We start from the raw sequence: 15,380 nt of genomic DNA on the forward strand, positions 1-15,380 counted from the left end.
TGTGGCTACAGTAGTATCTTCCCACCACTGAGTGTGGAGTGAATGAATACTAGCTTCGGTGTAGTGCTTCGAGAGGCTCTGAACAGACTATGAAGTACATCACAAGTGTAGTACATGATTATTATTACCAGTTGTACCATAAATGTCACTTTTTTATTTGAAGAGGTTTTCCTGAACAGATGGAAATGTGACTGTGAATGTCCTGCCAGTTCATCCTGCTGTTTCAACACTATGAGTGTGAAAGTATAAACCTGGACTTGAATATTTTGAAAAGTGCTTTGTCAGTGTAATTTTTAGGGGCAGCGCTCTGAGTACTGGCCACAAGGAGACATTATCCTTGAATCAAAGTTCAAGAGTTTATAAAGCAATACTCTGTGACATTTCACTATGGAAGATGTTCAGTCATTAAGTTTTCACTGCAGATGGTTGTGTTGGATTATACCACAGCATCGTGTGTAACGTCACTACTACTTATTATTGTGGACCTTCTGCACAACTGTACAACAACTCACCCTTAACTAAAGATAATACTCCCTACAACTGTACAACTCACCCTTAACTAAAGGTAATACTCCCTACAACTGTACAACTCATCCTTAACTAAAGATAATACTCCCTACAACTGTACAACTCATCCTTAACTAAAGGTAATACTCCCTACAACTGTACAACTCATCCTTAACTAAAGGTAATACTCCCTACAACTGTACAACTCACCCTTAACTAAAGGTAATACTCCCTACAACTGTACAACTCATCCTTAACTAAAGGTAATACTCCCGACAACTGTACAACTCTCCCTTACGTAATAGATAATACTCCCTACAACTATACAACAACTCACCCTTATGGAACAGATAATACTCCCTACAACTGCACAACAACTCACCCTTATGTAACAGATATTACTCCCTACAACTGTACAACTGTTCACCCTGATGTAATAGATAATACTCCCTACAACTGCACAACAACTCACCCTTATGGAACAGATAATACTCCCTACAACTATACAACAACTCACTCTTAAGTAACATATAATACTCCCTACTTATTTTTACTTGTACATATAGATTTATATAATTACACCTTATTCGACACCAATCTCTTGCTACTTTTGCTACTTATTTTGAATTTATTTCAGAGGTTTAGTAAAAACTATGACTCTTCTCACGTCCAGCTGGTGCACGTACCTCCAGACGACCACCGCTGAAACCTTGTACACTGCACCACACCTGGACGAATGAGGTACTGCAGTTATACATTTCTCATCCCTACAGCAGGTGTGTTCTGTACTTCCACGGCGCTCTGAGCAATACTGGCCCCAGACGCTTCATTACTCAGGTCTCCTTCGAAGCGACCGTCCGTCCTCATACACCCCCGAGGCCCCCGGCGGGTCCCCCTCTCTCAGAGCCGCTGCAGGGACTCCAATTACACAGACAGTACACAGAGGGCCCCCCCCCAGACGGGCCCCGTGCGGCTACAGGCATCTGTGCTCGCCAATTAGCCCGCGCGCTGTGTACATGTATTATGATGGTGACAAGCCCGTGAAAAAGGACGTGTTTATTGCTGTATGCTAATCGAACAGCGTGACGCCTGGGTAGCATGGCGTCCTATTATGGTTCAAAAACGCAGAGGCGCAGTGGTTAGTGCGCTCACCTCACAGCGAAAAAGGTCACCAGTTTAATTCCTGGACCCACTGTGGGCTTTTATTCGGGGTATTTGCAGCATAATAGTTTCCCCTTCTATAAAGAATGTCCTTTCATTTCACAGTATGATGGACCAAAAAGAAAAAAAAAAGAAAAAATCAAATTGTACATTCTGAAGGCATTTTGTCGGACAAGAACCATAAGGAAAGAACTGCCAGGAAGACACTATAGGCGAGTTTCAGCTGACGTCATTGTTATTAAAAGCCCGCGTTGCATGCTGGGAAATATTTTGGTCGGAGGCAAGAAACACGATAGCGTCAAACACAGTGCGTAACCTCGCGTATTTATCCTCGATAATGGTAAATTCCTGCTGCATTATCGGAAGCACGGAAGAAGGAAAGGCTACGTTCAGACTGCAGGGCTTAACGCTCAATTCCGATTTTTTTGTGAAATCCAATGTTTTTGTGAGGTCGTTCACATTTCCAATTAAATTCGACTTGTATGTGACTCCAGTGTGAACAGTAAATGGCCCAAAAGTGTCCCGCATGCACATTGGAGGACACGATGACGTCAACTGCAGTGAGCGTGCTCTGTGTTTACGAAAGTTGTCCAAACATGGACACGAGCATTGAGCATCTGGAGATTTTAAAGTTCCTCTCGTACCAGAGCCAGAACATGAACAACTTACTTGTTTTAAGGAGGAGATTGAGAAGGAGAAGGATGAGGTTTTTGGTCGTGGCGTTTTGTGGGACAGCGCCAGCGATGTCTATTGAAAGGAACGTGTGGATGTGGAGACGGAGACAGGAGTGGTGAGTGGTGATGTGCTTCGCTTCAGTGACACAGAGTTCATTAACAATTTTCGCCTACTTCAGCACAGAATAGTGACGTTTGTGGCTTGTTGATAACGAGTAGGTCGAATGAATGCGCTTTGGCCGTTCAGACTGAAGTCGCATGTCAAAAGATCAGATATTAGGAGCACATATCCAAGTGGCCTGAGCCGCATTTGAAAAAATCGGATCTGTGTCGTTCAGACTGTCATTAAGAGATCAGATACAGGTCACATAGAGGCCAAAAAATCGGATTTGGGTCACTTCATGCTGCAGTCTGAACGCAGCCAAAATGTCTTTTTTCAGTATTCTGAGTGAAAAGAACCGCTAACGGTGAATTAAACGGCTTTCAAACATCCGCAGAATAGAAGATCCTAACAAACCGTGGACTCCAACAAGTTCAACAACGTATCGAGACTCTTGGAGGTTTTCATCTTTTCTGCTGTGAATGGCCCAGGAGTTTCCACCAAGTCATTGTGGATATCGCCCAAGTGAATATTTGTCCAGGTAGTTGGCGATTCTGACCAGAAATTTGGTTTGGTCCACCTTTTGTCGGGGTTGAAAAGGGTGATTTGGCTCCATCGATGCTTATGACCAGTTTCTGGTCAAATGGTCTTGGGTCCTCTGCCGTTAGAGTGAATAAATAACCGGGATCAATACCCTTTACGTGCTTTCTCGCTCCGTCCATCATGTTGAATTAGTGTTTATTGCTGCCGACCAAAATAATTCCCAGCTTGCAACGCACGCTTTTGTCAACAATGAAACTCGCCTATTTGATTAAAGGTTGTATAGAGGATTTTTTTTAAGGGAAGAGAAATACAGTGACAGTTCTTGTGCACACGTGACACCACCTTCCTCCTCGACAGCTCCCTCAGTAGAAACACCTCCTCCCACTTCCTTACTCTAGAAATCACACTTGTTTACAGCCAGTGCGTGTTCAGAATTACTGTTGAAGTGACCTGTCTAGAAATAATTTAGCAACCGACGTGTCAGTTTTAGACCCTTCGTTTGCTTCAGTCCCACCATCGCTGGAAGAGATCTCCAAGAATCACCTCAGTTTGGCTTTGCTCCTTTTCCCCTTCTCTTCTTTCCTCAAAAACGGACTTTCTTTTGCGGCGAACTGGTCGTGGATTCTCGTCCGCAATCGCAACAAAGTTTGTGCGAACTGCGAGGAAGCGACAGTTTGAAAAAGCCTCTAAGAACCGCTACATAATCCACGTAATCCCTGCGCGCTGGTGAGTCAGTTACACTAGAAACGTAGGGAGTTTGATTAACAACCTAACAGCCAATAGATAAAGAGGGAGCCTTGTTTTCTCTTGGCTGATGTTTATCTGGCCTCACTACGTCCACAGTCGATAGATTTTCATTCATTTTATTTTTATTTTTTGGTCATCATAATTACAAGGCTGCTGCATCTCTGTAATGGTATTTTAAAATTTCATTGACAATTTGAAACTGGAAAAAAAAAAAAAATCCTCCATACAACCTTTAAATCGGAGACATTGTTGGATGAGGAAACGGTTACATGCTGCTATTCCGACATGCCGCTATTTAGACATTGACGTCTACTTGTCAGAGAAGCGGCATCAACATTATTTTTCAAACATCCCATTTCTTTTTTTCATTGTTGAAGTAGCGGCACTTTACTATTTTTCGACATGAATAATATTAATGTCATAGCAGATTATACTTTGCGCTTCCATATATCAAGATGCTTGGGCTGGTTTCCTATCGATTTGAGCTCCTTATCGTTACTACGCATGCGCACGAGCCAGAAGCTCTATTACAGTTTAAATGCTCTTCGATTTGAGCTCCCAAGGCAGAAGTGGAGTAACAAGTCACATTTTAAAAGTGTATTGGTTTTATTGTCTGTTTTGACCAGTTAAGCGTGTAAACATTGACATGTGCGACATGTGTGGCAGAATACCTATGTTCAATGATTGATTTTGTTGGCATGAAACGTAACTTTGTTTGTAAAGGTGCTGTATAAATAAAATATCACTATATTATAACAGGACATTCACACTGTAGCCTGTGATATTAGCGTTAAATCTTACATAACACTATGTAATATAAAGATTTCAGTGTTTCCAGTCATTTCTTTCTCTTCTATAGTGGGAGTTTTATTTGATAAAAGATATCAGCTTGTGGACATGAGCTCCTCTACCCAAATTCACATAAATGAGTGAATAATAGTGATTCTACAGTGGGAGCATTATTTGATTTGACTGGTTAAATTGTCCTGTTGGTATGTGCTCCCTTTAGTCAGGAGCCTATTTGAGCAGAATACGATTGTCGAAATGAACTACCTACTCATATTCATATAAATGAGTTGAAATTTGACATAATTAAATTATAAAGTCTGATCACCATGTGCATGTGCAATTTTGATGTCAGTTTTTTGTATTTATAATTACCATAGGGCATGAAGGCACATTAGTACAGAATAGGGTGTACTTTACAGTGCAGTACTGAGTACTGTGTACTTCACAGTGCAGTACAGAGTATATAGTGACAACTGCTGACTCGACAAGAAGGATTGATCAGACTTGTATTTCAGAGCTGCTCTCGACGTGAGGCTGTGCTGCAAGCCTCAGGGACTGCAGCCTGTTCTGCTCTACACTCTTTACTCCTCTGTCTCTCTGTCTCTCTCTCTCTCTCTCTCTTTTTGTTTCCCCCTTTTTCTCTCTCTTTCCCTGTCTTTGCCTCTCTGTATCCCTCTCTTTTTCTCTCTCAATCTCTCTCCTTTTCTTTACTTCTCCCTCTCCTTCTCTTTCTTTCACTCTTCTGTTCTTAATTCTTTCCCATTTTTTCAACATATATTCACTTCAAATAAAGATAAATAATATTTAAGTTAAACATTATTTTTTGCACTTTATTGTACTTTATTTTTTCTACACGTGACCCAACCCCGGATAAAGCAGAAGAAAATGGATGGATGGGTGGATTTCTGCACTTCATCTCTCACTCGAAGACATTTGAAGACAGGCCATGACCGAACAGCCTGAGGCTGCTATTCCAAATCAATAAAGGATTCTATGGACATCTGTGCTCTATATAGGACTACCTCTCTGCCACCTCCTTACCCCCCTCCGCTCCTCTGTCGGGAGAACAGCGTGGTGCATTCAGGGCACGCTGAGAATGCAGTATAAAAGACACTCTGCTCTGCTCCCTCGCCTCTGTCACTGCTCCACTCCCTTCGAGGCAGGACTGTGGAACACATTAGCATATTCTCAGGCCAGGTGGAAATAGTGAAAAAGAGAAGTTTGGCTGGAAGTTAGTGTCCAAGAAGACAAAGCTGGCACAGAAATATGATGTATGTTCTTAAAGATGTCACCAAATGCTTTCAACTATTGGGTCTTTAAAGAGTTCAGTAAAAGTGCTGATGGTAATGTAATGATGCTGTTCTGTCTATTCTACATTAAAACATCATCTGTCTGCCTTCTGAACAGTGAATAAGCTCATTCTCATCCAGCAGCTGTATCTGAACTCCCCTGGCTCCTCGTGAGCAGACATATAAGCACAATGTGCACTTCCAGTCTGCTCACACAAAGTCATTATGTGCTGGAGGAGATGCATTAAGTATTCAGAAGAGCTGGAGACTGCACTTCTCAAATACTCCCTTTAAAAAAGTCCTCATGCACAAGAAGCTATGGCAACAGTCTGCTCTGCTGGATAAAACACCGAGAAGTGAACAAGGGATGTGGATGCAGCTTTGTGTATTTAAAGAGATGATATACCATTAACAACTATGTTAATCAATATCACTTTATTTGTCCCCGAGGGGCAATTTAAGCACACTGAGCAATAAAATACAATAATAATAGAACGCTCAAATTGTCCAGGAGACAATACACCCAGAGGCTTGAGGATTACACCTCCTCCTCTGACTCCCGGTGCATGGGGCAGAGGACACAGCACTTCATCAACCACCAACAGAACACTTCACCCCATACAGCCATATGCTGCCTGATCAACTCAACCAGATCTAAATCTGAGGTCCTCAACTTCAACCAACAGAGTGAGTGCACGGGCCATATGCAGCTGTCTGTGTAGTAGAGGTGCATCAGATCTTGAGCACAATTCACTCAAGGAATAACATGCCTGTGTGTGTTTGTGTGTGTGTGTTTGTGTGTGTGTGTGTGTGCGTGTGTGCGCATGCATGTATGAGTGTGTGTTTAAAGCTGCTCATCTGAGCTGATGTCCTCATGGACACATTAAACCTGTCCTGTCCTTTCTACTTTAAGTCCACTGTTATTGTGCCTGTTACAAAGAAAATCCTGTTGACATCATTGAATGACTGTGGACTATTACATTACATTAACACCCATCACATGAAATGCCTTGAGAGGAGACACACACACACTATGGATCCAGACACACTCGACTCAGATCAGTATGCACTGGACCAGAACAGACCCTCTGATGATGCTGTACATGCTCAGTCCACACCGTCATAGAAATCAGAGAAGCTGCTCCAGTGCTCTAAACTAAAGCAGCAGGTTCCCACACAATGACCCCATGTCAGGACAGGACACTCAGCGCCATCAGCGCCTTTGACCAACACTCACACACACCACATTCATACTACGCAATGTGGGTGAAGTGTCTTGCCTAAGGATGCAACAGCGTTTTTTATTTTATTTAATTTTTTTTTTTTTGCCACCGGCGCCCCACTGAGGCACCTGGAATTCCCAGCAGTCTCCCATCCAAGTACTTACCTTCTGAGAGCTGACAAAATCAGAATAATTTATTATTACATTACACATACATTATTTAAAAAGATCAGTGGACAACTTGAATTTTGAGCCAGAGAGAAGTTTATCTAAAAGTAGATGCAGAAGTGTTTACTGCCCAGGCTCATAGAGAAGTGTGGGGCCTGGGTGTTGCCTGGCTCATAGAGGTGGGATTCTCATAGAGAGCCCGAGGGTGCTGCCTGGATTCACAGAGAGGTGGGGGGCCCCTGGGTGCTGGACATCGTGAAATATGGGACCTCTCCCTGTATGTGTTCTGAGCTGTCACTGAAATATATGAGGCCACAGTCCAGTGGCAGTGTGACTGCACCGCTTTGTACTCTTCCCCTCTGAGGTGCAGTCCCTCTCAGCACAGGCTATAGGGGCCCTCGCCACTTCAAATCAGATGATGTGGAGAAAACTAGGGGCCAAAATTACTCTGCGTGAAGCACAGTGCTGAAAGAAATATATAGATAGGAAAAACAAATAGACATAATAAGAAGAATTAGCATTATCATTGATCTAAGACAACTTAATAACAGAAATGGGTTTCTCTGCAAAACTGCAACTACCGCCTCTTCATAGTACAGATTTTCAACAACATGTTCTGTGTTTGGTTTTTTTATGGCTACATGAGATATTTGAACCCTACATGTATGAACCAGAGCGTGAATCATTTTCATAATCCTAGTACAAAAAGTGGGCAGAGATTGGAGTCCTCACGCCTTAAATGTGCCTTAAATAAAAGTGTATTCTGCCTAATATGTTCAGTTCATTACTACTACTTCTGGAATTCAGACTAAACGTACTGGGTCATAGGTCATTGAGGCCAGGACAAAGATCAAACTTACAGCCGGTGTACGACCAAAGACGAGCTGTGACTGTTTTCTGCAGACAGACTTTGGTCTCTTCTACGACTGATGCAATGATGCACCACTGTGGTGTAAAAATGTGATATTTACTGAGTATTCTGAAAACATGAAAGAACATACCATGTTGCCATAGTAACTCTTGTCCTCCTTATGTCCACAGTTCTTCATCGTGCTGCTGCTCATCTTCTTCCTGGAGATCCTGTCCATCATGTTGTTCTTCATCTACCAGGACGAGGTAGGACTGTCCACCTCCACACACAGTATTTTCCTCACATTTTGGTGTGAAAATACGATGTCCAGAAGCAAGAGTTTGTTTTTTATCAATCATGGAAAAATTGTTGTGATATTTTGGCAGTGGCTCTAGTGCAACACAAGCGTTCTGCTGGTATCTGTAAAAAGTGCATTATGTAACATTTCTGGAAGAGGCCACAAACTTGTCTCCATGGAGATAAAGTGTCCCACAGTTCAGCAACAAACTGAACTAGCTCCAGTTCATGTTATTAGGTTCTTTTTTCAGACCAAGAGTTTGTTTTCATACCTGACAGTTTTGACTGCTCACTAGCGTCTTCCTCAGAGTGGTCATGTGATGTTGCTGTGTCGTGTCTGGTCAGCTGATTTATACAGGTTTTGGCTCTGTCTTCCTACCGGTGGAGGCAGCACGACAGCGCCATCTGCAGTCCAAATTCCTCAGGACAGTATCCCAGGTGTGTGAGAGTAAAAAAGCCCTCGTCCCGGTTTACAGTCCCGTGGGCATGTTTCTGTATTTCGATTGCCTCTTTAATCCAGTGACGATGTTTGTTTTCCTCTGTCCCAATGATGTTTGCTCCGTCCCAGTCCATGTTGTTCTCTCTTGTATGTTTTATTGCATGTCCTGCAATAAAACATACTTCGGGGAAACAGGGAGGGTGTTCAATACATGAAAAAAGGAACATAGAACAGAATGCGAGAAGGAAACAGCGAAGGCGTGCACACGAGCAACAAAACTCAAAACAGAACAGGAACAGCTCAAATCGGCCGTTTCTGAGCACTGTAAAAGAGAGAAGCACATTATGGACTGGGACGGAGCAAACATCATTGGGACAGAGGAAAACAAACATCGCCACTGGATTAAAGAGGCAATCGAAATACAGAAACGTGCCTACAGGACGATAAACCGGGACGAGGGGGCTTTTTTACTCTCACACACCTGGGATACTGTCCTGAGGAAGTCGGACTGTAGATGGCGCTGTCGTCCTGCCTCCACCGGTAGGAAGACAGCGCCAAAACCTGTTTAAATCAGCTGACCAGACACGACACAGCAAAATCATGTGACCACTCTGAGGAAGACCACAGTGAACAGTCGAAACTGTCAGGTATGAAAACAAACTCTTGGTCTGAAAAAAGAACCTAATAACATAAATTATCGGAAGACCAAATGAACCTCATCGGACCAGCTCCAGGTCAGATCTGTGGAAATGCCATCCCTCTCACTGTAAGAATGCAAGAAGATTTATCAATACAACTTCAATACTTTAAAAACGCTTCATGAACTCTGACAAGACTGAAGTCATAGTGTTTGGTCCACAAAAACAAAGGGACAGTGTCAGCAGTCACCTCCAGTCTCTCTCTCTAAAACCTTCAAATCAGGCAAGAAAGGCAAACATAGCAAAAATCAAAGGTTTACTGTCTAAATCAGACTTGGAGAAACGTATCCATGCGTTTGTCTCCAGTAGATTAGATACTGTAATGTTCTGCTCACTGGTCTCTCCAAACGAGCTGTGAGACGCTGCAGAACATCCAGAACGCTGCAGCTCGGGTCCTGACTCGAACTAGGAAGTACGAGCACATGCGTCCTGTGCTCAGGTCTCTGCACTGGCTCCTGTGGCTCAGAGAATAGAGTTTAAAGCAGCTCTGCTTGTACAAGTCTCTCCATGGCCGAGCACCAAAGTCCATCTGTGACATGTTAGTGTCATATGAACCATCTCGCACTCTGAGGAGCTCAGGGACCAACTCCTGCTGGTGCCCAGAGTCACGACTAAACAAGGGGAGTCAGAGTTTCAGGTTCATGCAGCTAAAACCTGGAACAGTCTGAACATGTGAGACAGACTCTACTGTGACGGTGTTTAAATCCAGGCTCAAAACATTTCTGTTTAACTGTGCATATAACTGAAAGGTTTTCATTCCGCACTCTTCCCTCCAATTTATGTCTCTCTTTTTTAATTTTAATCTTCATGATTATTTATGTTTTGATTTGTTTTTATTATGATTTTAATGTATTTCTTATTCTGTAAAGCACTTTGAATTACTTTGTGTACGAATTGTGCTGTACAAATAAACTTGCCTTGCCTTGCCTTGAACAAGGTTTTAATGTCACACTGTGGAACATTTCAGGCAAAACATAAACATCTCCATGGAGACACACAGGCTGCAGATTCCAATTGAAAAGTTACATGGTGTATCTTTATCCAAAATGTCTCTTGCTACTTGGAGTAATGTGATGAGAAGAGCTTACTTTTGAGTTGGTGAACTCAGCTCATATTTGTAATTCATATTTCAAACTTAAGAAACAATTTCACAAACAACTTTTTAAATTTAACATTCCATTAAAATTTTGGTGGCAGGGGATTTTCAGAAATTGGTGCTTTTCTCACTGGAGGTGGTCGTTGTTGGCATCACAAAGAGGTAACGTGTGAAATGAAATGGGAGTTTTTTCATCAGCAGTGTCCAATTTTCAGACTGATTTCTGGGAATGGCGATTTGGACAGGACAGTGAGGAGTTTGTGTGTGTGATGAAATAGTAAAGGGACCATATTATTTGAGATCTATGTTTTAATGTTGTTTCCTCATCACAAACACACCTGGAGTTGTGTTTTCATTTAATAGTTTTTTTGTACTTTCTACATGTTATCTGCATACTGAAGCCATCGAATATATGATGCCAGATATACAGAATTATGTAGTAGAGAAAAAAGTGAAATATTTCTACTATTTTATACTCAAATCTTCACAGTATCCACTGTTTGCTTTCTCTCAGTGAGCTTCATGATGAAGTCTCCTGATATGGTTTGCACTTCACATCTGTGCCATGTCAGGTTTTGAGTCCTTTTGAGTCCATCTTTTGTTTGCTACATTCCATGTGTCCATTCATAGTCTTGAGAGAATCTACAAAGCAAATTGTCACAGAAATAAAGAAGAAAAAGAAGAAGAAAGAAAAAAAAGACTTCTCAGAGCTTTTAACAATGTTGTAAATGTAGTGTCGTAGTACTCAAGACCAGTCTTGGTCTCGAGACCGGCCTCAAGACCGTTTTTTTAAGGTCTCGGTCTTGTCTCGGCCTCAACCGCATTTGGACTCAGCCTTGTCTCGGTTTTGAAGGCGTTTGGACTCTGTCTTTTCTCAGTCTTGAAGGTGTTTGGACTCGGTCTTGTCTCGGTCTTGAAGCCGTTTGGACTCGGTCTTGTCTTGGTCTTGAAGGCATTTGGACTCAGTCTTTTCTTGGTCTTGAAGGCGTTTGGACTCGGTCTTGTCTTGGTCTTGAAGGCATTTGGACTCAGTCTTTTCTTGTCTTGAAGGCATTTGGACTCAGTCTTTTCTTGGTCTTGAAGGCATTTGGACTCGGTCTTGTCTTGGTCTTGAAGGCATTTGGACTCAGTCTTTTCTTGGTCTTGAAGGCGTTTGGACTCAGTTTTTTTCTCGGACTTGGTCTTGTCTCTGACTCCAGGTCTGACCCTCATCGAGTGCGATAATTTTTCACTACGGCCACTGCTGTTGACAATAAACTTCTTACCGCGACATGAAGTTTGTCTAATAAAAGTGCACAAATGCATCTGTATTCATCATGATGTGTGTTTGGTAAATGTGCAGAGGTTAAATCCCACTGCAAAACCAGAAAGAGAATGTAACTCCAGTTAGAAACTTGAAAAACAGGTTTAAAATCCTTCACACTGTCTTCACGTTTTTCTGTAAAGTGCCAGAGAAAGTTCTCTTAAATAATTGTTTTTAAACTGTGGGTGAGGATCCAAAAAAGGGGTGCAGAATGTTTCAGTGCAGTACAGTTTGTTTGGCTCATTTTAAGCCTAAATTAACATTAATCACATAAAATGGAGATAGATTTATAAAAAACATTAATATATAGGAGCCAAAATAACTGTAAAATATAAATAAATGTACAAAACGACTAAGATGGTCTCAATTTGGTTTCGATGGGCCATGGTCTTGGGCTTGTCTTGGTCTCGACCTTTAAAAGTCTTGGTCTTGTCTCAGTCTCGGCCCTCAAAGGTCTTGGTCTTGTCCTGGAGTTGTATTTGGAATGATTCGTGCATCTTTGGCCAATCTTTAACCGCTTATTTTCAAAGTGCCATTTTGCCAGTCAACCCCCATTTTCACCGCCATTGGTACACGTCCACTGTGACCGTACTTACCTCCATCTCCAGTATTATTTTCTTTATCAGTGATACATGTAGGATTCAGTAGCATCACGTAGTTATCTGCAGCTGTCCATCGGAGGTGCCGACAACAGCAACCTCACTGCTCTTTGTTGTGACGACCTTTACAAAGGCGGACTGGCAATTTGTGTGTTCTGAAAAAGTCCAGAACAGCCGTCCGGTTTACCAGCCATCGGCCATACTAACAGCAGAAGGCACTAATATGATAATAGATGCATCAAGAATCTCAGACTTCTGGTCATTGCACAATGCATACTGGAAGGATTTTCCAAAAAAGTGAACATCAAACCGCCATGTTTGTTTTCACAGTGGGATGCATCTATTGACAAAGTCGATCTTTTCAAGTCTTTTGAACCATATCGCTGTTGTTTCTGGTCCTGATATTGTCATATTTTAGTTTTGGGATTCGGACATCGTAATGGTGTCTTTGTTGGATGTCCTAACAGCGAACTCCATAAATGCTAAAGGGAATCAGATGTGTGTGACTGCAAATCTCCGCTCAAACTGTTTCCCTTCCCAACAGAATTGAAAAATAGTGAAAGGTAAAGGCGATGGGCAGTACTGATCCACAGGAAGGACGAAAAAGGAAACCTTTGGCTGCCAAAGAAATCATCCCCAGTTTGCAGCAAACATTTTTTATTTATGGAGTTCTCAAACAAATTTCTCGAGCCGTTTTCCGCTGTTAGGATCCAACAACCACACAATTACGATGTCCGAATCCCAGAACTAAAATATGACAATATCAGAACCAGAAACAAAAGTGATATGGTTCAAAAGACTAGAAAAGACTGGCTTTGTCAATAGACGCATCCCACTGGGAAAACAAACATGTCGGTTTGATGCTCACTTTTGCGGAAAATCCTTCCCAGTATGTACTGCGCAATGACCGAAGTCCGAGATTCTTCATGCATCTATTTGCCCATTTGTCAAGGATAGGCCTCAACGCGATAAAGAGTAAGTGGCTTATTACTTGTTGGTTTCAACACATGTCAAAGATGTTAAACAGAAAACGTAAAGAGAAAAGTGAATGAGAAAAACGTTAAAGACAAATAAGATCAGTCACTTCGAACGTAAGTGATTTAGACGTTTCTGAAGTAGTTAATGTTTGTGTGTTTTCTTCAATTATTTCATTATTGATTTATTGAAATTCTTAATTATTTACATGATCAAAATCAAACCCCATCGTAGGCCTATTTGCGGGGGAAAAGTCCAGGGCTGTTTTTTGAGCAACGTCAGCTTCCATTGGGCTCCACAGATTCTAACACGGAAGACATTGGGCTTGTTTCCTTTATTAAGTTGTTTTACATTAATATTGCAATTTAAAACGGTCCATGGGTGTCACAGATTATAACAATATAGCAAACACAAGCACAATAAGTCTCCTTCTAACTCCAAAATTTCATTCTCGCTCCACTCCTCTCTCAACAAAACCAGCGGTATCCTCTTCCACTCGTCGTCTCATTGTTAAAGTCTCGTGTATCCACCTCACAGCTTGAGTCCAGGTTTGTCACAGCACATTCAGGAGACTAATCCCATCCATCTCCATCTTAATTAGCCACGTGCTAGATTCATCTCGCTGCTATCCCACCACAATGGAGCGTCCGGGTTTGGTTCCACTGATCTGCTCTCCTAAAAACCGGCCCACTGCTGTAACACCGCATTCTCCACAAACAATGGAATTAATCAGGCTTTAGTCAGATTAGCAATGAGCAGGAGGAATTATGGACCAAAATATAAACAATGTGTATCATATAAGCGCGTATAGTGTATAAAACATGGCTATTATATTTATGGTTTTACTAAAAATCTTGCCAGGTTTTTAATATAATAACATTTTCGGCGAAGGGTCCGTCAGATCCTTTTTATCCATGGAGATGTTATTGCTTTGTCTGGAATGTTTCGCAGTATGATGTTAAATCTTTCTATCTTTATGGAGACCAAACCAGATCAAGTTGCAGGTCAGATCTGTGGAGAGGCGACCCCACTCACAGTCAGAATGTTTTTTGGGCTATAAAACAACCTGTAATTGAATAAATAAGGTAAGATAGAGCTGTTTAATGTCACACTGTGGAACATTCCAGGCAGAGCAATGACATATCCATAGAAACAACCAAGTGACGGACCCCCAACTGAAAAGTTACGTAGCTTTAGAGCCAAATTTTGCCAAAAAATAAAACACAGGGTTCCCACTGTTTTTCACTCACAAAATTTCAAAACTTTTCCGTGACTTTTTCATGACCTAAAGTGAATTTTTCATGACTTTATGGCACCTACATGTGTAGAATTGATCAGACTTTTAGGGCTAAATATGAAATGTTAATTTTTTCCACTCACCTTATGTCAGGGGTGTCAAACTCAAATTCAGAGAGGCCAAAATTAAAAACTGGGACTAAGTTCTGGGCCAAACTAAATACTTATTGAAAAATGTCAACAACATCTGCATGTTTTGTCTTCTTTCAAGATATGTAATCTTAAGCCTTTTTTTAAATTAAAATAAATGTTTAATAATAGTTTTGCTTAAACACTGAATCCAGAACAAGCAAAATATAAAATAATAATGACATTTTAAATAAATAATGTCTCTTTAGCCTGTCTGTATCCAGTGGGCAGCTCTAATACATATTTGATATGATGTTGAGTTGAGTTGAGTTTATTTATTTAATGAGACAGGGACAGTGCACAGTTTACATGAACCTTAACAGGAGAGATGTATTGTACCAGGTTATAGCACCAGTGCTAATTTCCACCTGTCGTCCCTGGGCAGGTTGATGTTATAGTTCATAAAATCAAAGATACAAAGAGAATGTCTTTATAATGTCCAGAGCATCAGAACAATTCTGTATCATCATTCACTCCCAGTTCTCTCAGCCTTGAGAC

The 15,380-nt window shown here is 41.5% G+C and overlaps 1 protein-coding gene across 1 annotated transcript in view; it reads left to right on the plus strand.

Annotated features, from left to right (window-relative positions):
- The window catches only part of tspan4a (tetraspanin 4a), a 649,126-nt gene that overhangs the window by 417,517 nt on the left and 216,229 nt on the right, over positions 1-15,380 (plus strand). The window contains exon 3 of the mRNA XM_055154781.1: positions 8,242-8,316. Coding sequence (XP_055010756.1) covers positions 8,242-8,316 — 75 coding nt within the window. The remainder of the gene's footprint in view (positions 1-8,241; positions 8,317-15,380) is intronic.

This window comes from Boleophthalmus pectinirostris, unplaced genomic scaffold, assembly GCF_026225935.1.
Source record: "Boleophthalmus pectinirostris isolate CB_2022bp ecotype Guang Dong unplaced genomic scaffold, ASM2622593v1 HiC_scaffold_19, whole genome shotgun sequence".
NCBI lineage: Eukaryota > Metazoa > Chordata > Actinopteri > Gobiiformes > Gobiidae > Boleophthalmus > Boleophthalmus pectinirostris.